Below are 26,400 nucleotides of genomic sequence, written 5' to 3' on the forward strand. Positions count from 1 at the left end.
CATTTCATCAGCTGTGCTGCATCTCAAGATCCGATTTATGTGGCAGTACTTGAAGTTGTACTGAGGCTGGTTGTCTGAAAGAGCTTGTGTTTCAAGGGAGAACAGAAAAATTGCCTTCTATGAAGAAAGTTCCCTAGCCAAAGATGCAGATTCTAGAGAGAAAAAGAGGCTGGTAAACTGGTTTAATGATCGTTTTCCTAGTAAAGTTGATATTGAAAGATTCTGGCACACTCTGCCATAACTAGAATGCTCAAAATAAATTTAAATCAGGGGTTAAAAACCCCTCCCTCCTTGGAGAGTGGCCTTTTCATATTTGAATAAGTGAGTTTTTCTTTTATCAAAGAGGATGAGGTAAGGTAATTGAAAGCAAAGCATTGGTATTAAGAAATGTGGTTTATTTTAGCAGTTTTTATTTACAAAGAACAGGCTTGTTTCCACTCCCTCATCTTGTCCTCCCCTTCCCAAACTGAGAGGTAGATATTTCAATTCTGATTGATATCATGTGTGAATATGCCTAGCACCAAGTTTTCCTCTGACAGCACACCATCAACTAGTTTGACTTAAATTGGAATATCAAGCTCTTGCAATATCACAAACATGAAGAAACATATTGTAATGTACAAACATGTGTCTACATTTGCCTATATTTCCTTTTCTCACCCCCAACCCTATTGCTTAATTAGACTTATAACTATTTTCTTGGGTAAAAAAGGAAGATTGATGGGAGATGGGTTACACTTAATCTGTTTGGTAGTTTGATATTCTTTCTGGTATTATCTGACAAGTTCAAGATTGGTTTTTACTCTTGACAGTAGAAAGTGGTAAGTAGTTGCTGTATTATAGTGAGTAATAAGTTGGGCTTATTAGATTTCTTGACTGCTGTAGGGCATGATGCTTTCTCATAGCCATGGGGGTCCTTTCTTTAAAAAATCTTTGAGGCCTTTTGCCAGCATAACTCCAGCATAGAGTAGAGTACAGAAGTGCTTTATGCACCTAAAACTTTTGAGGGGTAAAAGATAACTGTCTTTGTATCTGATATTGGCAGTGAGTGAGAGCTTAGAACTGAATTTTAAAGAATAATGAAGATAAGAGATACTTTGTGATGTTATTTGAAAGTTGACATAGATTTTTTTTTTTGCAAATAAGTCATAAGAGTTTTGTGTTTGTGAATTATAGTCTATTTTCTAATTAACTAAAACTTAAAGTGACTGTTGTATATGATTTCTTTTCCAGTACTTGATGTAATGACATCACACAGAAAGTGCTCTTGAGGCGATTCTGTGAGACTAGTTATTGTAATTTATTTAAACAACTGGTTTAAAAGCAATATGTATGGGCCTCTGAATGCCACATTACAAAATTAAATTTTTTATAAGTAATGCCTCTGAGAATATGCTGAGGTATTCTTATCTACTTTATTTTTTAGTTTTCTATTCATTACTCTTTCATGACATGCCTTAACAGTGCTGTGATACACATAGTACCAGTTCAAGATGATATTAAAAAATAGGATATGCTCAATTGAATTATGTAGGCGGAACATGCTCTGGCAGAGCAAGTCAATGTGCTTTCTGCTTCATTGAGTGGGTTATTAGATTGATGTGGTTTATTTCTTGAATGATAGAACTGGTTTTAAAAATAAATGAAGCGAGAAGCATCAATTCAGTTAGCATTGATAATTCATTATTATTGGTTAGAAAAGTGCTACATTTGTAAACCGATCTTTAATTTATCACTTGGATTAGGATTTGCAGTGGGCTGGTTTGTTTTAATTTGAACCAGCTTCTCAGTGATTGAAAAATGTGTTCTTCATTTTGTCTTGGAAGCTAGGATTTTACATAGTTAAAAAGCAAATCAAATGCATGAAAGGAATACTTTTTTTTTAAATTTATAACATTGGTCTATGAACATACGATAAGCACAACTGTGGGCTATCAAAGCCTGCAGTTAAATTAAGTCAAGCTAAAGAAAGTCCTATGAAGAAAGTAGTAATTACGTGTGTATATGTTTATATATGTGTTTAGCTATGTGTATATATGCTATATAAGTGAAATGGGCCTGTTGGGAAAAGCCCCACACCACTATACACTATGTCTGATGTTCCAGTGTTTATTTTTGTCTTAATGTGAGAAGATTGCCTTTTATGAAAACAAGTCTTTGAGATGTCACTCTACTTTTTGTGTCTCTGTCCTGAATATTGTGCTTGGTTTTATTTACCTTGATATTTGTTTAAAAAAAGGTTTAGACTGGTAGTTTGCTTTGGATTTCCATAAATTATAAATAGGTAACATATTATGATAATAGTATATAAATAAAAATAGTATACACTTAGAGTGGTTGCAGTTTACAGTTTGATTCCAAAATTAATTTCTGCCCCAAATGGCAACTTCTTTGTAAATGAAGTTTTGAACTTTAAAATATGTAGTTGATAATGTTCAGGGACAATTATCTTCAAGTTGGCTTTCTATTCTGCTGTGATTTGGCCTATTGATATTGGGAAGTGTTGTCTAATCCCGGCCTCCTCTGTTCCTAGGTAACAGGCAAAAACAGTGCCAGCAACAGCAGCCCTGCCAGGCCAAACCCATGTGGCTTGGTGTTATTCACTCTGATCCATATGGTCAGGCTGGAGATGGTCCCTGGAGGGGTGTTAACACTCAGCAACCCAACCGCCTCCCTCCCTTCAGAGCTTTCCTGCATGGCTCCTGCTGCTTACCCATGTGTGATTCTTGATTAATTTTTCATTTTTAATGAAGTTTGATCATGTTTATTATTTCTCATGATTGACTGCCTGGTACTCCTCCCATGTAATTGATAAAGCCCATATTTCTTCATCTGTCTTCTCTTTCTTCAGGGTAAAGTTGTTAGATTGTGCTGTGGTTAATGTTAGATTTATTGGTCCCATTAGATGTATAAATTATCTCTCCTTCTCTCCACAGGAAGTTCTACAGACTTTGACCAAGTTTTGTTTCCCCTTCTATGTGGACAGGTAGTGTCAGATTTTCAAACTTTATTAGAAAAAAAAGTGTTAATGAATCTGCTATAGAAAATAAAAACCATACCATTCTTAACATTCTGTTTGTTTAACCATCATTTTAAAACATCTGAGTTCTAAGGAGAGTTGTTATATTCTCCTTTCCTGGGGATTTTATAGACATTATCAAAAAGTTTAAAGCTTAGAGCTTTGTATTGGTTAGTTTGTGACATGTATTTTATATTGCATTAATTTTTTGATTTTGGTTATCAGACTTAAACCATGATTAAGAATGGTTGGTGTTTAATCCAGGGCTGTTTAATTTTTATTTAAATCTGAATATATTTGGCTTAAATAATATTATATTACTTTATGACCTTATGAGTATTGTATAGATTTTGTTTTCCTAGACTTCACCTTATAATTTAAATTTAAATTAACACAGGTCTATCTTGTTTAAAGGTATTCAGCTAATTAAAAGGCATGTTGCTAAATAGTGTTTTACATTTTGTTTTGGTGGCCAAGAATAGTAATATCTCTGGGGAAATCAGCATTTTTTATAGGTTTCTAGACTAAAAAATACACAAACATCTAAACATTTCCCTAATATTTACATTATGATAAACTGTTTCTTGAAGAGGTACAAGTATAGGAACTCTTAAGGTAAATAAAATAATCTGAGGTTGTTTTTTTTTGTTGTTGTTGTTGTTTGTTTTTGAAATAAGCCATTGTTTAATGGTAACAATTTTAGTAAAGCTTTTTCTTCTATTTTATAAAAACTACAATATACCAATTATATTAGTACAGTGAAAACACAGTGATCTTTATCTTTTTTCAGGAAATATCCCTCTGTTTTTCACTATAGTTGAAACATTATGTTTTGGAAACATTCATTTGTTCTCTTGATTTTTGTCTTTTCTTCAGTCTTAATGGAAAATTGAATTACAAAATTGTACATGATGTTTTAAAAATCCCACTTTTAGTGACAGGTTATAGGAAATAACCTTTATAAGTAATTTTATAATATGTTCCAAGAAAGCTATAAAATGTGCCCATCTTCAGGAAGGTTCTATTGTGTATTTCAGTGTTTCCAAGCAAGGCAGGATCTGAAGGATTTTAGTCTGTTAGAGTACATGTGGGTAGTGTGCTGCTTGTCGTCCCCCACCTCCTGCCCCTGCCCGTAAACCTAAAAGTAGTGTGAGATGGGAATTGGTAGCCAAAGGAGTTTTAAAAAGTACTAAAAAGCAACTCTGGAATGTTGCCAGCCACTTAATCACTGCTCTCCCTGGTTCTAACATGTTATTTTTTAAGCCAATCAACCATTGTAGTATTTCCAGACTCAGATCTTTTTAAACCCTGGTACCAGGGATGTTTTAGTAGCAGATTGATGCTCAAAACAGAGTATCCTTAATTTTATGAGGGTCAGTCATTGTAATGAGAGTCCTCTTGTTTCTTCTTTATCCTAGTCCTCCTAAAAATAGCAAGGAAGTAGGGTTTTGTTTAGAGATGTTTAATGCAAACTTCACATTTATATGTATGATTTAGCGATGCATGAAATCTCCTCCAGTCACTTAAAAAATGTATTACAAATTATGGCAAGGACATATTTATACAAATTAATAAACTGAAATGTTTTAAAAATGTAGTTAGATGTTTAACAAAGGAAAATTAAGAACACATTTTTAATGTGATTTCTTGTTAGAGTAGTGATATGTTTTGGCTAGGTGTTCCTTAATTGGCTTTGTAAACTAATTTTGGAAGATAGGCACAATGAGATTGTCTCCCTTTAACCCCCAACACATACCACACACACTTCTGTTTCTCTTGCTTACAGTACATGCATACCTCTCTGCTCACCTACCCGTCTGGATGATTACATTCTGACATTGAAGAAAAAGCAGTTTGTTCAGTGATAATCCTAAGTCTTTTTTATTACCAGTAATGTTGGGAACCTTTTCATTGTCATTGGAAACATATTTGTCCTCTAAAATGAATTTCTTCAAATTACCCTCCCCTAATCATGTTCCTCACGTGGTTTTGATAAAATGACTTTGGAGACAGAGTTATCCTTTTATGAATATATTTTATCCTTGCCATGTCCAATAGTTTTTCTTACATTGTATTATATTATATACCCAATGAGTATTGATAAATTCTATTGATACCAGAAACAAACAAAAACCCACCCACTGTATTTTGGCGACTGTATTTCATCTCTTTTGTTTCCCTGCCTCTAACTTTGACATATGTTAATGCATAATCATAATTAAGTTCACTTACAAGACATGCAAAGGATTTAATGTTACAATTTTTTTTATTAGTTTGCAGTTAGCAGTGTCAAATGGATATGTCCAGATTCAGAGGCCCACAAAACTCCCTAGGTGTGTTTATGATATTGTTGGACTTAGAAAATATGCTAGCATGGGAGATGAGCAATGCCCCAGGTGATTGCATTCAAAAGAGAAAGCTTCCTAATCTTTTTAGTATCTGTGCTTTTCTACCCTAAGGAACAGTAATACAACTCTCTGACATCTCTAGTCTGTATCAAGAGTGGGATTTTCACAGTCGTCATCAAATCACCCGTTAACATTGACATCTTGCTGTCTGTCTCTTGTGTTGTTTTAAGATTTTTCTTTCTGAAACTAGGACTTATGAAAAATAACAATGCTAGTAACTCTTCAAAGGAAAGTGCATTCTCTTGTATTATCTCATTTTATCATCCTGCCATAAGAGATAAGAACAAGTACCATTATCTTCCTTTGAAAGGAAGTGTAAGTTATGGGGAAATTGTGACTTATCCAAGGTCCTTTTAGGCTACCAGTGCATCCCAGATTCCCATCCCCGCAATGAGTACATTTTTCAGTAGATCACTTTGTGGGAAAGGGCAGTCACCAAGCATAGAGGGAGGAAAGTAGCATTTGCGCTGCTAATTGATTCTAGTCACTGTGCTGTACACTCTTGTCACTCCCTCACTTGTTCTTTCCCAGTAACTATAAGAGATAGGTGTGTCCCTCCTCTTCCCAGAAGAGCAAAGGAAGAGTCAGGATGTAGCTTTATGTTGGGTAATGTGCAGGATATAGAAATGGTCTCAGACTTGGAACCCTGTTCTCCATGTGTTTCCCAGTCTAGTCCAAGAAGGATTATGAAGGCATTTTAAGCAGTATTCAAAAGGATGGGAGGTTATAGAAGACTGAAATGGTCAGAGAAAACTTGATAAGGTGGGTGAGACTCATGTTGAGTCTTCCAGGCCAGCAAGAAGTGGATAAGTGGAAGGGGGAGCCTAACTAACACCCCATATGCACTGCAGAGCAAAGCAGAGGAGAAACTCCCAGTGAGATGTTCAGCCAGAGCAGATGGAGCCTGCTGGGGAGAGGGTGACGTGTACCATGATAGCTTGGGCTCTGGCCACAGGAAGCCTTGAAAATGTGTGGGAGCAGGACTGCAAAATTTTAAAGCTGAGATTCATCTGGTTCAAGCACCCCATTTTATGGAAGGGAAGCCAAGATCTGCAGAGGGGAAATGACTTGCTTATTGTCACAACTAGGTAATTATAGAGCTGGGAAAGAACAGGTACATCTATTCCCAGCCCAGAGTTTTTTCTATCCTTCTCTGTCTTTGAAGCTTTTGGTGGAGAGGAGTGATGAAGTATCTGTGCTCAGTTCTCTGTATTGCTTTCAAAAATTCTCATTATTATTGATAAAAGCAGTCTCTCTAAATAAAAGACGTGTCCCATTCCATATTGTGGTTGGTACTTCTTTGCACTTGACAACAAACACCCAGCTTCAGGTAGTCAGAGCACTCATTGGATGATGGAAAAGCTATTGCTTTCCATGCTTGTTCTTATCCTCTTTCAGAACTCAATCAGTTACTATTCAGTTGCTCTGTGAATTATACTTGTATCCTCCAATGACAGGAGCGTGAAATGAAATGACATCATCTTTTTAGGGGCAGAGGCACCATTTAATGATTTAGGATGTCACCACAGATGCAAATGTGGTTTAAATGCTGCTTATCTTTTTTTTTAAATTTATATATAACAGCGGAATGCATTACAGTTACATCTATAGAGCACAATTTTTCATATCTCTGGTTGTATATATAGTATATTCACACCAATTCATGTCTTCACACATGTACTTTGGATAATAATGATCATCACATTCAATCATCATTAATTACCCCATGCCCAGTCCCTTCCCCTCCTACCCCTTTGCCCTATCTAGAGTTCGTCTATTCCTCCCATGCTCCCTCTCCCTATCCTACTATGAATCAGCCTCCTTATATCAAAGGAAACATTTGGCATTTGTTTTTGGGGGATTGGCTAATTTCACTTAGCATTATCTTCTCTAACTCCATCCATTTACCTGCAAATGCCATGATTTTATTCTCTTATTGCTGAGTAATATTCCATTGTGTGTACCACATTTTTTTTTTTATCCATTCATCTACTGAAGGGCATCTAGGTTGATTCCACAGTTTAGCTATTGTGAATTGTGCTGCTATAAACATTGATGTGGCTGTGTCCCTGTAGTATGCTGTTTTTAAGTCCTTTGGGTATAGACCTAGGAGAGGGACACCTGGGTCAAATGGTGGTTCCATTCCCAATTTCCCAAGAAATCTCCATACTGCTTTCCATATTGGATGCACCAATTTGCAGCCTCACCAGCAGTGTATGAGTGTACCTTTTTCCCCCGCATCCTTGCCAGCACTTGTTGTTGTTTGACTTCATAATAGCTGCCATTCTGACTGGAGTGAGATGAAATCTTAGAGTGGTTTTGATTTACATTTCTCTAATTAATTGCTAGTGATGATGAACATTTTTTCATGTGTTTGTTGATTGATTGTACATCATCTTCTGAGAAGTGTCTCTTCAGGTCCTTGGCCCATTTATTGATTGGGTTATTTGTTTTTTTTGGTGTCTAGCTTTTAGAGTTTCTTTATATACCCTAGTGATTAGTGCTGTATCTGATGTGTGAGGGGTAAAGATTTGCTCCCAAGATATAGGCTCTCTATTCACTTCATAGATTGTTTCTTTTTTTAATATTTATTTTTTAGTTGTAGTCAGACACAATATCTTTATCTTTGTTTATTTATTTTTATGTGGTGCTGAGGATCGAACTCAGGGTCTTGCACATGCTAGGCAAGTGCTCTACCGCTGAGCCACAATCCCAGCCCACAGATTGTTTCTTTTACTGAGAAGAAACTTTTTAGTTTGAGTCCATCCATTTTGTTGATTCTTGATTTTAATTCTTGTGCTATAGGAGTCTTTGCTTGTCTTTCTTCTTCTTTTTTTTTTTTAATGTATCTGTTATATACTAGACTGACTTTCTTTCTTTCCTTCTTTTCTTTTTTCTTTTCTCTCTTCTTTTTTCTCCTCCCTCCCTCCCTTCCTCCCTCCCTTCCTCCCTCCCTCCCTCACTTCCTTCCTTCCTCTTTTTTCTTTTTTTTTTTTTTTGGTACTGGAAATTGAACTCAGGAATACTCAACCACATCCCAGACCTTATTTGGTATTTTATTTAGAGACAGTGCCTCACTGTTGCTGAGACTGGCTTTGAATCTGTGATCCTCCTGTCTCAGTCTCCCAAGCTGTTGAGATTACAGGTATGCACCACTGTCCCCAGCTTTTTTCTTTTTCTGGTACTAGGAATTGAACTCTACTCAACCACTGAGCCATCCCCATTTTTGTATTTTATTTAGAGACAGGATCTCACTGAGTTGCTTAGTTAAATTGCTGAGGCTGACTTTGAACTCTGCGATCCTACTGCCTCCGCCTCTTGTACACTGTAATTACAGGCAAGTGCCACTGTCCCCGGTGTGCTGTGTTCTTTTCTTGCACTGAAAGGTAATGCATTTATTTACATGGTTACATTATCATTGTGCCACATAGGAGGAGCAGAAGCTCATGTAGGTTCAATAACATGCCTGAGGTCCTATTCCTAGTGAGCAGTAGAACTGTTTTGGGAACCCTCGTTTGTCTTATCTCCAATTTCATCATACTTTTTCAGTTATACCATACTACCTCCATTAGGTCCACCACAGTATAAAACAATCAAAAAACATGTTTTTTTAATTTCAAAAGCAACATATGTGTTTATTGTAGAAAAGCGGAAAATTCAGATAACTTGAGAAGCCCATGTAGACAACATGATTAGCACGTTTGTGTTTGTCTTCATGGCCTTTCTTCTTCTTTCCACTTCCATACTTTTACCCTGCTCTGATTTTCAAATGAGACTCCATTCAGCTCACTTTAGTCTCATAGTTTTCCTTAAAATATCGGTGCAGCTGTGAGCCCTGTGATTATTTTGACAGCATTAGATAATAGCAAAGCCACTGGACCTTGGTGGATAGAGAGTTAGGAGTTACAATAAAGAGATCTAGATTTATTTTGGGTGCTACCACTGATTTGCGCTTGAGGCAAGTGACTTCTCTGAGGGCTTTCATGTCTTCATGGATAAAATTAGGGCATTAAATGAGTTCTTTACTCTTGTTCTGGTTTTGATGCTAATTATAGAATTATTCATATTTACTTTACCAGGCTAATGTAGGCAAGAGAGTAGACAGATGTGTATTCTTTTTTAGAATTTTCTGGTGGGTTTCTCATCTTATATCTGGCACTGTGACCTAATATTGATCCCCAGACTGGAGTAAGCGTCATTCTCACCATTTGGGTCGCTGAGCAGGAATGGTGAAAAACTTGAGGCTTAGGTAGATGAAAGGTGTGTCTCTGGAAGGAATATTGAGACTCGTGGAACAACATGTTGGAAGATACGATGTGTCTTCTTGTCCAGATTTCCTCTTTGATGCACCTTAAATTTCATAATACTATCACAAACTATATGATTTTTGCTATACTTGTCCAAATTGTTCTCCATCTGACAGTTGGATAAAATTTTTGAAATTATAAACCAGACTGTTTTACTCTTGATTGAAACTGTTTGATGGCTTTCCATTACCTTTACCAAAGAAACAAAAAACCAAAAACTCCTAATTATTTACCATGACCTACGCGGCACTCTGCATCCTCTGTTGTTTGCTCTATGTATCAGCTTCATATAATACTGCTATTTTTTTTTAAACTCCTGTGCATCTGATGAAGCTTCATTTCTAACACCCCACATGCACTGAGAGAGAGAATAGATTGACAGTACATAGCTTAGCAGATAATTGATTAGTAAACTACAATATGTAGGGGCTAACAAAATGTTTCCATTTCACCTCTTGAATTTTATAATTGCAAAACAATGATCATTTTTGTTGGATCTTACTATACCTGGTATGTTAGTTCCTTTGTATTATTTCTAATCCTCAAAAATACTCTGCAAAGTAGTTTTATTCTGATTTTATAAATGAGGTCAAAAAGGTATGATGACTTATCCATGTGAGTAGCATATCTGGGATTCTAATCTAAAGTCCAGACCTTAATGTTCATCTTCTCTCTCCTGCATCATTTGCTTGTGCCTCTGTTGAATCATTCCTAACAGCTTATAAACAAGTCCTAATATTCTGCCTTCTTAAAAATAATATTCACCATTGACTTTTTTTTAAGAGAGTTTTTTTAATATTTATTTTTTAGTTTTCGGCGGACACAACAACATCTTTGTATGTAGTATTGAGGATTGAACCCGGGCCGCACGCATGCCAGGCGAGCACGCTACCGCTTGAGCCACATCTCCAGCCCCTCACCATTGACTCTTTATTGCTATTCAGTTACCACCTGATTCTCTACTTTTTTTTAAAAAAGTATTTACTTTTTTTTAGTTGTAGGTGGACACAATACCTTTATTTTATTTTTACGTGGTGCTGAGGATCGAACCCAGTGTCTCATGCATGCTAGACAAGCACTCTCCCTCTGAGCCACAACCCCAGCCCTGATTCTCTACTTTGTGAAAGAGTTATCTACACACTTCAGTTTATTTCTCAGTAGTCTTCAGCCTTTCTCTTGCTTCTGTCATTCAAGTAGAGCTCTTCCTATTAAGATCATTTGAAACCTCCATATTATTCAATGCTATAGACATTTTTTTCTCTTCTTATCTTGATGCATGGATACAGATTATCTCTCTCTCTCTCTAGTTTGTTTTGTCTGCTGGTCCTTCTTTTTTCCTTGATGGTCTTTCTCCTCCACCCATCCTTTCAACTGGTGTTTCTATGAATGAGTTCTGGATGCTCTTCTGTTTCTTTGAGCTCTTTCCTTAAAGTGATCTCATCTTTATCATGGTGTTAAATACCATCTGTGTGTAGATGATTTCCAAATTTATAGCTCCAATCCAAACGTTTCCTCTGATTTCCTACGTAGTATGTTCAACTCTGTACTTGACATTTCTATGTAGATGTTTTACAGGCTTCTCAGACTTAACATATCTCAAATGGAACTCTTGGATCTCCCCCCAAAACTTAAGTCTTTCCTATTATTGAATGGTAATATTCTGCCTCTTTGCTTCTTAGTTTTCAGCAAGCCTTTCATTCCTACTTGCTGATTATAACTTGAAGTCTCCACCCGTCTCCATCTCTTTTCCCCCTACATGAGAGTTAATGTTACCTGGACTACTGCAATAGGCTCCTGATTATTACCTCTGTTCTGACTTGTGCTTTCTTCCAAACTGTTCTCCATCTGACAGTTGGATAAAATTTTTGAAACTATAAACCAGACTGTTTTTCTCTTGATTGAAACTATTTGATGGCTTTTCATTACCTTTACCAAAGGAACAAAACCCAAAAAAGTCCTAATTATTTACCATGACCTATGAAGCACTCTGCATCCTCTGGTGTTTGCTCTATGTATCAGCTTCATATAATGCTGCTTTTTTTTTCTTTAATTTTCTGTGCATTAGCTCTACTGGTACCATCTTAGTTCCTGGAACATGCCTGGCTCCTTCCAGCATCCAGAATCTTTGCACAGCTCTTTTATTCATCTGAAGCACTCAGGCCCTTGCTTTCTGAATGGCTGCTTCATCCCTTTTGTATTTAGTTCTTTATTGTCATCCCTTAAAACCTGCTCTGACAGACCACATTCTCTTAGTCCTCTCCTCCTCTGTGTTTTCCTCTTTGATACACCTTGAATTTCATAATACTATCACAAACTGTATGATTTTTGGTATACTTGTTTATTATTTCTCTCCAACCAAATAGTAAGCTCTCTGAAGGCATGGACCGTTTATATTGTTAACTGTTATATACTGATTCATTGGTAATAGTTTTGCCTCCCTTTTATTGTTACAGTGCCCAGTGTAGTTGTAGCTCAGTCTGAAAATGGATAACTAAACTGAAAGTATAGTAGGGTGATCCTGACCCTGATCTATTGGGTTTATTTCTGGAGATATTCCAATTTGGTTTCTGTAGCTTAACAAGAAGTATAATCCATTTGCTAAGACAACTGTGTTCTTCACATACTTCAGTTCCTTAAACTCGGGTGAAACGTCTCAAGGAGGCATTTAATTGTGTTTAATACAGCATGGTAGATAGAAAGGACTTTGAACCAGAAGTTGGTTTGGATTTTTGTCCTAGCCCTGATTACTTCCAAAACAAATCCTAAGCCTCAGTTTTCCCATCTGTAAAATGAGAGATTTGAATGAGATGGTTTCCTAGGGTTCCCTCTGCTTTGATTACTGTGAAATCCCTGATTCTTATAGAAATTGTGGGTTCCCACTGGAGAGAAACCTGGAAACTGCAACCTTTAAGGAAACAGATCCCTTCCCTAGTGATTTTGTGAATGATAGTGAGCACTCCTATAGATGACCTCAACAAGTGGAAAGAATGAATGATGAGTTCCTTGGAAATTCAGAACCCTGAAAGTTAAACTCTGACTGCCCCAACAGATTTTTATTTTATTGGAAACTGTCCAAGGGAGAGATATTTTATAGTCATCTGGCTTTGAACTTTTTTTTTTTTTTAAAGAGAGGGTGAGAGAGGGAGAGGGAGAGAGAGAGAGAGAGAGAGAGAATTTTAATATTTATTTTTTAGTTATCTGCGGACACAACATCTTTGTTTGTATGTGGTGCTGAGGATCGAACCCGGGCCGCACGCATGCCAGACGAGTGTGCTACTGCTTGAGCCACATCCCCAGCCCTGGCTTTGAACTTTTGATACCTTGTGCTACTCATTATTATGAATTAAAAAGGTGAATCAATTGAGAATATGTTGTCTCCTTATAAGCTGTGCCCTCTGCCCCCAAGAATATTTCATTTGAATGCAAATTTGAATTACTTGGTCCCCAGAGGACTACCCTTACTGATAAAATCAACCAACATAAGAGAAATAAGGCCAAATTACTACTTCCATTTTTAAGTATTGAAAAGCTGAGTCAGGAAGATTCTATGCAAGTGTATGATTTTAATGTGTATCATACGTTTTGATTCGTTGGTAATAGTTTTGCCTCCCTTTTATTAATTATTCTTAGGAATTATTCTTAGGAATAATTAATAAAAGGGAGGACTGATCTTTATGCAAATGCTAATTCCACTGATTCCCAAAACATTCTTTGGGTTGGGTGGTAGTTTCTCATGCTTATTCCAGGTGAAGAAACTGAGGCACTTACTGGTTTAAGTAACTCATTAAATTAAGGCCCAGTTACCAGTGATTGACTTGGGTTCTGAACCAAATAAATGAGTAATGAGTTTTTCTTTGAGCCTACAGTGTAGCTAAACACATTTTCCAGCATTTTTAATGGTAGTGAAAAGATAATAGGAAATTAATGACACCAAATTCACAAGTCAAGTTGTGTTCATTCTGTGTCCTTTTCTTAGAGATCCTGCGTGTTTTCTTTTCATCAAGTCCTGTCAATAACTTTCTCTTTTAGGATGCTTCTCAGTTTTTAATTTAAACATTTTTCAAGTGAATTCAAACCCTGAATTAAAATAATGAACAGTCATATTTGGTATGATTACATAGTAGTATTTTGCAAAACACGACCTTTTTTATGACTCAGACTCATTCAGACCTGTTGCTTTAAATATTTCAATAAAACAGGTTTTCCCCTCCTCCATTGAGGCCCATGTTCCTCCCCAATCTCTTTAATCATGTGAGCTAAAATCCTGTTTCTCACACATCTTCAGTTCTCAACCTTGTTAAAATTAATCATATAATCCCCCTTTAAAACATAGTATTAAATCACCATAGTAACACAGTATCCAAGCTTTATAGATAAAACATAACAGCCATAAGAAGGTAGCATTTGGTGTCCCCTTGACAGCTCTATAACTTTTATAGAAATGTGTTCCTTCTCCTGGCTGTATAAGGTGTACTGATGGGATTACTTACACCAGTTTTATTACTACCTTGTTTTAAAATTGCCACCTTGTTTGTGTTCACTTTCCTAATTAAATAAGGACAGCGGAACACTTTCTGAATTATTTTTCCATACTCTAACCACTCGCCAATGGATGCAATTGTTTCCTTAAGTATAACTAGGCAGGGTCCTTGACCTTTGTACTGGGATACCTTGAAAATCCCTTTAATTTTCTTATGTAACTTGCATAAGGAAATTTTGGAAAGAAAGTCTACCCCATATTTGAAAACTTAATTTATATAATATCCAGAGACTCAATAATAATTCTGCCTTGGGAAGAGGTGTGGGGAAGCAATGGTTTTTCATTGCCACTAACAATTTGTAAAGTAAATTATAGGTGATAGCATCAATTTGAATATTTTACCAATTTGAGGTTTTTTTGTAAAATACAATGTGATATATATGAGTTGATGAGTCCCTTTGAATAATTTCAATGTCAAATTCTAAAATATTATGTTACTGTAAATTTATGCATTAAAATTTGGAATGCTTACATTAAAAAAAAAAAGGAGTCCAATGCAAGGTACCTGGTAGACTGATTTTTAAATAGTGGATTTTAAAACACTTTGCAGCTTTTTAAAAAGTTTCTAGACTAATCTAATTAGTAATATGCTTTAAAATTTTTATCTTCTATTGCTTCTAAGTATTATTTGCTACTTTTTTGCTTTGCAGGAATTTTTTAGCTTTTTTCTTTAATGTCTTTGCTTCAAACATTGCTTCCATTTCTTAAAAAGCATTTTGCAATGCTTAAAATTTTGGTGTTTCTTTTTAATTTTTTTTCATGAGCTCTATTAATATTATATTATTTGCATTACAGTTCTTAATACATTTTTATACCACAGTTTATCATATCTCTGTATATAAGATATGTTGACACCAAATTCACATCTTCATACATGTATTTTGTACAGTGATGAGGGTCTCCTTCCACCATCCATGCAATTCCCCTTCTCCCTCCCTTTCCCTCCCATCCCTCTTCCTTATCTAGAGGTAATCTTTTCCCATGCTCTTCTTCCCTACCCCATTTTGAGTCACCCCCCTTATATCAGAGAAGACGTTCGGTATTTGTTTTTTTGGGATTGGCTAACTTCTCTTAGCATAATCTGCTCTAATGCCATCCATTTCCCTGCAAATGCCATGATCTTATTATTTTTTAGTGCTGAGTAATATTCCATTGTGTATAAATGCCACATTTTTTTTTTAATCCATTCGTCCATTGAAGGGCATCTAAGTTGGCTCCAGAGTTTAGCTATTGTGAATTGTGCTGCTATGAACATCGATGTGGCTGTGTACCTGAAGTATGCTGTTTTAGGTCCTTTGGGTATAGTCCGAGAAGAGGAATAGCTGGGTCAAATGGTGATTCCATTCCCAGCTTTTCAAGGAATCTCCATACTGCTTTCCAAATTGGCTGCACCAATTTGCAGTCCAACCAGCAATGTATGAGTGTATCTTTTTCCCTGGCACCCTTGCCAGCTTGTTTTTGTTTGTCTTCATAATGGCTGCCATTCTTACTGGAGTGAGATGGTATCTTAGAGTAGTTTTGATTTTCATTTCTCTGATTGCTAGAGACGATGAGCATTTTTTCATATATTTGGGGTTTTTTAAATATCTATTTTTTAGTTATAGATGGACACAATCTCTTTATTTTATTTTTATGTGGTGCTGAGGATCGAACCCAGAGCCTCAAGCATGGTAGACAATTGCTCTACCCCTGAGCCACAACCCCAGCCCCTTATTTATTTGTTGATTGATTGTATATCCTCTTGTTTCCCAGGGTAAAAATTTGTTCTCCCTATTCACCTCACATATTATTTCTCTTGCTGAGAAAAAACTTTTTAGTTTGAATCCATCCCATTTGTTGATTCTTGGTTTTAATTCTTGTGCTATAGGCGTCTTATTAAAAAATTTTGGTGTTTCTGTCCTATAAAAAATGAAATAAGTTTCTCATAAATTCAGAAATTATAAAAGAGGCATGAATTTAGGAAAGTAATAACTAACCCTGCCCTCTTTTCTTTTTAGTTTTAATGCCAGCTCCTCTTAGTAGCTGGCATTTTCAAGCTTGAACTTGATTCAGTTCCCTACCTGTTCTGCCTTTTAGTGTCCTTTTCTATAAAATGGGAATATCACTGAAATTCCAAGGTTGTTGTGAGGGTAAATGAGATGGTATATATTAAATATCTAACTATGGCTGCATATAGAAGTCACTTAAATTCTGCTGCTGCAGTCACTGTTAGTTTCTGAACTAGAGTTGTTAGGTGAACATTGTTAACAGTTGGTAGACTGGTAGAAAGTCACTGCCTAAGGTACCAGCTGGTAAGGGGCAAAAAGCTGGATTTTAAGCCTTGCTCTGAATCAGCTGGTACCTTAGGCAGTGTCTTTCCTAGCACTTTGTTCATCTGTAAAATGAAGTAGATAGAGTTCATGTTTTGGAATTGATGGCCTGAATGCTACTGTACAAGAGTGCTGATGATTTTGATTTTGGGTGGTCACTAGACCAAACTGCTGTCTTTTTTTTTTTTTTTTTAATTAGCTTACAGTCTATTCCCTTGAAATATGTAAATTTTAAGTTCATTTATAAAATTTTCCAGTAAGAGAGGAAATGTTCTAGGTTCAGTGACTTGTTGTGATTAGATACTTTATCAAGAAACTTACTGCACGTTCATCTCTTCCTTTGTTCTGTCATTGCTGCAGCCTCACAGTTAGCCAAGTTGGCCAGAACTTCACATTTGTGCTCACTGACATTGACAGCAAACAGAGATTTGGATTCTGCCGCTTATCTTCAGGAGCCAAGAGCTGCTTCTGTATCTTAAGGTAAGAGAGAAAGGCTGCTTCTATATCTTAAGGTAATAGAGAAAATGCTTTGACCATTGGTATTTCTGCAAAACAATGTCAGCTTTTGCGTTGTTCTTCTGTAATTAAGTTTTCCAGCTGTTCTTTTTATTTTCCTATCTGTTTCCTATAAGTCACTGCACTTGGGGAGAAGGACTTTGCAGTGTTTTTTGCACTTGGAGTTTTGCAGATAATTGCATTTATTTATTTGTATCACATCCCTTGGGTGGGAAGGGCCCATTGCTCCTGTGTAGCATGTGGAAGCTGGAGAGTCCGACTGACTTCAGTTTCTCCTGCTGTTATCTGGAGCTGTCAGAAATTAGCCTGTTAGGCTTTCCTGTGGACATTTTGTGTATGTAAGATTATTAATAAAGTATGTGTCTGCAGCTTGGGACGTCTTGCAGATATGGGTTGTGTCCTCCTCTAAGCAACACCCTTGCCCCCTTTGGGTCAACGAATGAATAACGTTTTCCAACTTGACTACCTCTGTAGTGGTTTTTAAAAAGTACAGATTCCTGTGAGAAGACTTCTTTAGGACTTCCGAAATTCCCTTCACACACCAGAGCTACACTTGCTTAATGCTCTGTTTCCTCCTGCCAAGGGGTTAGCATGTTCTGGGGTTGGAGGATGTGTGGAAATTTGATTTTTGAGCTGTTGGCTCTGTGGGCTCCTGCTGGGCGCCTCCTGAGGGGGAGGTAAAGGCATCCCACACACTCTCTTCTCCATCTGCCCTGGTTTAGTAGGTGTCAGAGGGACCTGCCTCCTGTCTCTCTCTGCTCATGTGGAGCAGCCCAGGCTAGGCAACAGGGAGGCGCCCATGACAAAATCCGGGCCCCAGGCTTGGCCTTGGCCCTGGGCCTGGGGATAAAAGGCCAGACCTCTATGGATTCCAGAAAGGGTAGTTCTTTGCTGTACTAGTCTCTGCACTTCCTTCATCTTCTCACCAAGAAAAGAACACACCCCCTTTTCCTGTCCTCCAGACCCATATAGCCACATGCCTTAGGACAAGAGGGGCTATCTTTTGAAGCTCCTTTGCTCACTGTCAATCTGGATTGTTGTGTGTTAGCATTTCTCTGTACCAATCTTATTATCATTCTTTATCAGTGAGGTCAACTCTTTTCTGCACCAAGCATAGCATTCATGATCTGGGCACTGGAGACAAAGTGCTGGAAAGCCATCAGGAAGTAGGCAGAACCTGTGTGCAGCTGTTCTCAAGCCTGCCTTTGTCTTTGTAACTCAGGCCCAGTGCTACCTGCCCAAAGGACTCAGCTTGGATGTTGGTGATCATATACTTTGCAATTTGACAATAATGGTGATTTTTTTTTTCTTTTTAAAGAATTTTTCTCTTCCATTTTTGTCTGTTGTTTTCCAGCCTTGGCCAGGACACTGCTTTTATATGGTTCATATGAGGGAGATGAGGGCTTAACCTAATTTCTTGAAGTTTTGCAAAAGTATTTTTCCCTCATAATATTTTGAGCTACAACGTTTGTTTCTTTTCTAAATTGGAGTGTGTGTGTGTGTGTGTTTGTGTGTGTGCGCGTGCGCACGCATGATTACATTGACTCAGTGAATGTTTGAAGTGAAAAACTGTTCAAAAATTTAAATTTAATAGACTGAGAGTATAGCTCAATGGTAGTGTGTGCTGAGCACACATAAGGCCCTGTGTTCCATTCTCAGTACTACTAATAAGCAAACAAATAAATAAAAAATAAAAATAAATTTAAAATTGCCCTCATCTGATTCTGGAGTTTGATTTTATGTGCCTATATTTTGGGTTGTAGAGTTGGTGTTTATGAGAGGCCAGTTGAGCAGCCTTCATGCTATCATCATTTAGAATGAAAAATAGTAGCAATTGGTCTTGTTATACTCAGTTGGAACTATGGAGAAAAATTTGGTGGCTTAATTCATTTATTTGTTTGTCAACCCTTAACTGAATGCCTACTATTAGCTAGTTCCTGCCCTTGAGGAGTTCCCAGACTAGCAGGGAGATGCATGATCGCAGAGCAGCGTGCTATGTATAATATGTAGGATAATATCAAGACATAGTGTCTTTTTATTGTTGACTTTATAGTGCCAAAAAATAGTGATTGGCACTAGAAATAAAACATGAGTTTTGGAACATGCACTTTGTGTGTATTTAACATCATGGGGAAAAAATTCTCGTTTATTTAGCCATAGCCTGAGCCAAACACTTTCCCTTTTTGGTTTGGGAACATAGTTAAGTTCAGCTGTTGGTGGCTTGTCCAGTGGGGGAACTACCGAGATCTGCCCAGAGACTGAGGGCATAATTTGGGACTGGTGAGATTATTAGCTTTGTCTTTTGTTGTTTGGTCTCCCTGATTTCTTCAGATACTTTTTATTTTCTTAACCTGTGCCTCGAGAGCCAGTCATGCTTCACAATGTGCCCAGTGGCACAGCTCATGTCTGTGCATAAGCCACCTCTAGTTTGCTTTCCATTCTCTTCACGAGGGATGTAGCTCCCCGTAGTGGCGTGTATGCAGAATCTGCCTCTGCTTCCCCAAATTTAGCTTCTTGGACTTACTTATTCCCTGCCTACTCTCCCAGGCTTAGGTACTTCGTGTCCCCTATGAATCACTGTATCTTCTCTGCCTTCACAGGTCTACCCGTTCTCTGAGAGCAATCTTCCCCAGTTAGAGACCATGGAATTCTCTCCTCTGGGCATACCCTACATGCTTTATGACCTCAGTTACACACTCATGCTGTCATCTTCCTGTGTCTTTTGTGTCTATTGGATAATCAGCTCTTTCTGGTAAAGACCATGTCTTAGTTCTGTATTTCTAGCACTTAGAGTAGTGTTAACCAAGTGATTGTGTGCCTGATATTCAGAGAAAGGGAGATGCACAGAGAATGGAAGGACAGGGTGCTAAAGTCTCTGAATGAAAATATGGGCCTCAAGGGATATTTATTTCAAAGAGGAGAAATGAAATTTAGTTATTGGCAGAAGCATGGTTCATACCACCAAACTCATTTTATACTAGTTAGAAGAAGTGCACCTTTGAATTTTGCAGGGAGGTCCAGTGTTGAGTGGCAGACATCATGTCCATAAAGCATTAGGTTATTTGTAATATAATTTTGGGGGGAGGTACCAGGGATTGAACTCAGGAGTACTCGACCACTGAGCCACATTCCCAGCCCTATTTTGTATTTTACATAGAGACAGGGTCTCATTGAGTTGCTTAGCACCTTGCTGCTGCTGAAGCTGACTTTGAACTTGAGATTGTTCTGTCTCAGCCTCCTGAGTCACTGGGATTACAGGCTTGTGCCACTGTGCCTTGCTTATATTATAAAATTTAAACTTAATTTCACAGTGAAAGGCTCTTTGACACCTTTTATACATGTAACTTATTTATTAGGTTTATTTTTATTTTCTGTCTCTCCCCACCAGAGTGCAAACTTTATAAATGTTGAGAATTTTTATCTTTTTTTTTTCCACAAATGTATCAAAGGTTATCAAAGAATATCTGGCCCATGGTAGGCACTGGATGAAGGAGTAAATCCCATTTATTTAAAACAAAAAACCTTGAAAGCAATGTAGTTATATTAGAGTATAAACAAGTTGCATTAATACAAATACCAATAAAAGCCAAATGCATTTGGCTATGGTTTTTTGGGATTGGCTAACTTCACTTAGCATTTTCTTCTCTAACTCCCCATTTACCTGAAAATACCATGATTTTATTCTCTTTTATTGCTGAGTAATATTCCATTGTGTGTATATATGCCACATTTTTAAAAAATCCATTCATCTACTTAAGGGCATCTAGATTAGTTCCATAGTTTAGCTATTGTGAATTGAGCTGCTATAAACATTGATTTGGCTGTGTCCCTGTAGTATGCTGTTCTTAAGTCCTTTGGGTATAGAACTAGGAGAGGGATAGCTGGGTCAAATGGTAGTTCCATTCCCAATTTTCCAAGGAATCTCCATACTGCACCATTTTGCAGGGGATTGAACTCAGGGTACTCAACCAATTTGCAGTCTATCAGCACTGTATGAGTGTATCCTCATATTTCCCCGTATCCTCGCCAACACTTATTGTTGTTTTTATTCATAATAGCTGCCATTTTGACTGGAATGAGATGAGATCTTAGAGTAGTTTTGATTTGCATTTCTCGAATTGCTAGTGATGATGAACTTTTTTTTCATATTTTCCCTGATATAACGAGGCTGATTCATAGTGGGGTAGGGAGGGGGAGCATGGGAGGAATAGACAAAACTCTAGATAGGGCAGAGGGGTGGGAGGGGAAGGGGGGGCATGGGGTTAGGAATGATGATGGAATGTGATGAAAATCATTATCCAAAGTACATGTATGAAGACACGAATTGGTGTGACCAGAGATATGAAAAATTTGTGCTCTATATGTGTAATAAGAATTGTAATGCATTCCACAGTCATATATAAATAAAAAATTAATTACAAAAAAATGAGAAAAAAAAGAGTCAGATGCATTATTTTCTGCCATGTTTGACTAGTTCCTGCCATTAAAGGATTTTTACTTCTCCTTGACATTCACCATAATATTATTAATGAGTTGCTAGATGATAGTTAATACTAAATTAAAAACACCAACTAGGACAATAGTAGGTATGGGTAAGTTACTTGTTCTTCATGATAAGCTTAGGAAAGTAAGAACATGTTAACATTTTCAGATGTTAGACACATTTAGCTCGGAAGTCTTTCAGTTAATAAAACAAAATGATTTATAATTGGAAGTTTTTTCATGGCTTCCAATTTGCTCAAATGGCACATATTTCATTAAGGCCAAATCTGATATCTGAGATATCTAGCTATCTGCTATTTCTAGCCAGTTTCTGGTTTGGGGTCAATAGAAGGAGCATAAGAGTTCAAAGTCATAAAGTTGTTGTTTGGGAGTTATGAAAGATGTGTCATACAATAATCAGATTTCTTTATAAAGAAACATTATATATAGTTGTGGTCTACAATTTTCTCCATTATCCATATGGATCTTATTTAAGCTCTTGGGAAAACCTGAGTTTTCAACCAAATGAAGCTGTTTGGAACCTATTATGTATTTTGGAAAAAAAAAGTGTTTTCGCTAAGGTGTTACCTAAATTTTTTTAGTTTAACTTTTAAAATTTTTATTCAATTCAGAAGTATCTGAGTAACTAATACATACCTGGAATAGGCAGTACTTGGTTTTTGGCCTTTATTTATTTTAAGTTCCATTAAATAGACACAAAGATTTTTCCCTAGCTTCCCACTGGAAGACCTTTTGGATACCCATGGTCATCCCAGGTTTGATGACTGAACTTGATATTACAAAATGAAAACAATAAGTACTTTTTGTCATTTATGAACAATAGTAAGGAGTTTCTGTCATTTACAAATCTACAATCAAATATACCTCCAGGTATACTATTCTCAGATATGGTTTTTTGATGTCCAATTACCATTTTACTTTTGCTATCCTTACTGTGTTGGGAGATACTCAATATTTGGGAAGAGAATATGTAAATAAGTAATTAAAATATAGTGTGATATGTGTTATTAAAAAATATATGAATGGGCTGGGGTTGTGACTCAGTGGCAGAGCGCTTGCCTCGCATATATGAGGCACTGAGTTTGATCCTCAGCACCACATTTTAAAAAAATGAATAAACAAAATAAAGATATTGTGTCCATGTACAACTAAAAAATATTTTAAGAAAATATATGAGCACATGTATGGTTCTTTGGGGTCACAGATTAGGCAGTGTTCATCTCTAGTTGGCAAATCAAATCGGGATATATTGCCTGTGGGATCCAGTTAAACTGGCTCAAACAGAATGAATGAACAATTGCCTGGAGGTGCATGGGAGAAACACTATTTAATGAGAGGTGGTATGCAAAGTCCCTGAGGAATGAAAGAAAAAAAGAAATGAAAGAATCCTGTGAATGCTAGTCAGGGTGAAGCAAAAGATGGTACCACAGAAGTCCTTGGTCATATTGTGAGAGTGCTGGTGTGGGCATGCCTAAATTTTAGATTTATCTCATAGCAAATTGGAATGCCATTGAATGTTTTGGGACAGGTGCTTGGGTATTCCTAGTTATTGTTTTTCTGGTTATTATTGATTGTTGCACATCAGTTTGAAAGTAGCATCTGATTTACATAGGAGTTTTCAAACTTCAGTTTCTGTTTGTCTTTTAAAAAACAGTTTCTTGGGCCCCTGTTGAAGAGTGATTGTCCTTCTTTCCATGCTAGCTGGCATACAAACATCTGTTTAAACTGAATGTTTTCAATGAGAATCTTCTTACTCCAGTACTCTTTCTGACCTAGTAGCAGGAACAAACATTGCATCCTTTTTCAGCTGTGTTGAGCTCATTTTTACTCTAAACATAGAAAAGCTCAGTTTTCACACACAGAAAAAGAAGCTAGAAGTAATAAAGAGTCTGGGTTTAAGAATTCCGTCTTCCTTCTCTAACTGTTCCAGTGTTTTTAAACCAACACATACAGTTCAGAGAAAAATCAAAGGGCTCCGTCTCCTCAGGCAGGTGCGGAGGCAGAAGCCCTTTTAGATTGTGTGTGAGCTGCTTTAGTTTAAAATAAGTGTTTAGGGGTGGGGGAGGGAGTTGGAGAGGAAGGCTGTGGGGACAGCTCCCAGATTTTTACCTTGAAAGCAGGTGTTGTTGAAATATTCCAGAAACAGATGGAATCTCCTATTCTTGTTTTAAGCTATTTATGGTTGTCTCGCCCGAGGGTACCCTGCTATACAAAAATGCACAGCCTGATGTTTGAGGGCAGCTTGGGCATCAAAGCTGGGGCCCCTCTGGGAGAAATCAGCCTTTCTTCCTATTGCCTGAAATGCCATTCTTGAAACATGGATTTCTCAGTCTATTTAACAGAGGACTTCCCTCTGCCTTTCGAGGGTTTCTATCTCTCTGAAGCTGTTTTGGTTTCTTTTTAATTCTTTTCCTTAAAAGTAAGATGGGTATTATGTTGTTGATCCTTTCTGGATGATCAGTTAGGAGGAGGTCTACTGTTATGGCAGACTTACAGTTTCACCCGTGTGGGTCCTGGGACATGGCGGCTGTCAGAAGCCAAACCGTGAAGTGGCCTTGGGTGGCCCTTGTTTACTAGGCCAGGACATTTTCTGAGCCCCCGAGGAGCTCAGAAAGTACTATATTATGTGTATGGGGTGCTCCTCAGAACATTGCTTTGTGGAAGGTTGTAACTTTTTTTCTTAATTAAAAAAATGAAATGGTTGAAGAACATTGTATGTTTTATTGCCATACAGATGCCTTCATACTTAGAAACATAATCCTCTGGGGAGTCACGACTTAACAACAGTAACAAGCTGTACAGTTTAAAGAAAATCACCTTTGAAGAGAAGAAAGGGGAAAAAAACTGGCCCTGTTCTCCCAGTGGCCTGCTGTGGGAGGTAGTTTTGAGGACTGGGAAGCTGGACAGTCAGAAGGGCAGGTGTGTCTTTTGAAGGAACAGCTCTGGACTGACACCAACAGCCAGCCTCAAGCCATCTACTGTAGGAAGAAGCTCTTTTTCTCTTTCTGGTCCATGTCAGAGGAAACCATGTTGGCTTAGCCTTCCCTCAAGCAATCTGAGCTTGGGATAGTGAGGTATTTGAAACTCCTAAATTTGGCTAGCAAAAATTTTTCATTTTTTGAGATTGAATAAGTTAGAGATAAATGAAAGACGTGGCATTTCCTTGCTTTGTTTTGAAAGCAGAGTACTTCCTTTTCTTAATGCTCATGAAGCTAAGTGCAGAGAAGCAAGTGAAACCCCCTAGGAACTTCATGAGTGCAGTCTGTTTTGTTTTTGTTTTCCTTCCCCAAATGGCTCATCTTGCTGTCTCTTGTGACCACTGCTGATGACTAATGTTGTGACATTTTGAAGATAGATAGACTGAGTCTGGACAACTCATTAGAGAGGGTGTTGTAGAGTGTGTGTGTGGGTGGGGGGGGATAACATGTATCAGGATTTATTTAATATTCTGGGTGGTTTACAGAATTCTCTTGTATTCATGTAGCAATTCATGAAATGACCTCCATTAGAGAGATACCAGAGTTGAGACACAGAAGGACACAGATCTATAAGGAAATCTATAAGGAGAAAGTGAAGGAATCTGTTTTGAAATCTGAAGTCCAACCAAAGCCTCTATGTTATTTTCTTGCCACCAAAGCAACCATTATGAGTTTCATATGGTTGTTCTATCAGTCTGCTGTCTATCTAGTTATAATAGCCATGATAGGTAGTTTGCCTTTACAGGAGTAGCTCAGAGGTGACTTTTTAGAAGTAATTACTATAGTGTATCCTCATTTTATAAATAATAAAAATGAGACAAGAAGACTTTGTCCCAAGTTCTTTAACCGGCTTATGTCAGTCTCCTGATCCCTAATCCAGAGTTTTATCCAAACTATGGCAAGAGTCTTCCAGCTCAGGAGAATAAGACCAAGGTCACCTGAAACTAATGTTTTTTAAGACTTTGTAGCCTTTGAACAACTAATAATAAAAATTAAAAAAAAAAAAAGACTCTGTAGCCCTCATTTAACATCAAGGAGTTCTGTTCCCTTTTGTCTATCATTGAAATCTATGTGAACAATCCAACCATGTGATTACAGAGTAAAGAAAATCATCCATTCTGTTTAAATCTGATACAGGGTGTATTTGAATAGAAAACCAGGAAAATTGAACCTGCCTTTTGGGACAAAGTGTCTAAGGGTTCCACATGAGGGACCCTTTTTGGGAGACAGAAAAACATTATGCAGGTGAGGTTATTTGGTGTTTTTTGGTCAAGTTTGAGTGTCAACAAGGTTTCTTGGATTTCTCTGCAAATCAACTTTGTTTCAACAGCTATAACAAGCATTAGGCTTCTATCTCAGCCTTGTCTTTTTCATTGGGTAGAAGGTAGAAAAGAAAATGACTCAGAGTATGCCTTCCTTAGTTTCCTTTTTTTTTTAAGCCTAAAATTGCCCTTTGCATCTGAGCTACAGACTTATTTAAGAGCAAGATTGGTTTGTGAATACATAAGGAGTCTGAATGTGTTTGTCTGGTCCTTTCAGTGTTCAGTTTGAGAAGTATGAACCCCATCATCTCTCCCTCCTAGAAGACTGAAGTAATGGCATAAATCTCTACAGAAGAATAATTATGCTATTTGAAGTTAGAAGATCCTGGAATTCTAACTATCAATTATGAGTGTATTTTTGTGATGTTATTTTTTGAGATTATGAAGATATACATGCTTGTTAAAGGATTTTAGAAAAATTGAAGAAAAGTAAGAAATCTATCATCCACCACTAATAATGATGAGGGTGTTCCATTCATCAAGTTGGGATTATGTTGC

The 26,400-nt window shown here is 37.2% G+C and overlaps 1 protein-coding gene across 5 annotated transcripts in view; it reads left to right on the forward strand.

The window, feature by feature from the left end:
• Positions 1 to 26,400, forward strand: part of Dennd1a (DENN domain containing 1A) — a 530,651-nt gene that overhangs the window by 164,942 nt on the left and 339,309 nt on the right. For all 5 annotated transcript variants that reach the window (XM_076845503.2, XM_076845505.2, XM_076845504.2 and 2 more), the window contains exons 4-5: positions 2,937 to 2,986; positions 16,944 to 17,063. In XM_076845503.2, the coding sequence (XP_076701618.2) occupies positions 2,937 to 2,986; positions 16,944 to 17,063 (170 nt within the window). The remainder of the gene's footprint in view (positions 1 to 2,936; positions 2,987 to 16,943; positions 17,064 to 26,400) is intronic.

The sequence above is a fragment of the Callospermophilus lateralis genome, chromosome 2 (assembly GCF_048772815.1).
Source record: "Callospermophilus lateralis isolate mCalLat2 chromosome 2, mCalLat2.hap1, whole genome shotgun sequence".
Taxonomy (NCBI): Eukaryota; Metazoa; Chordata; class Mammalia; order Rodentia; family Sciuridae; genus Callospermophilus; species Callospermophilus lateralis.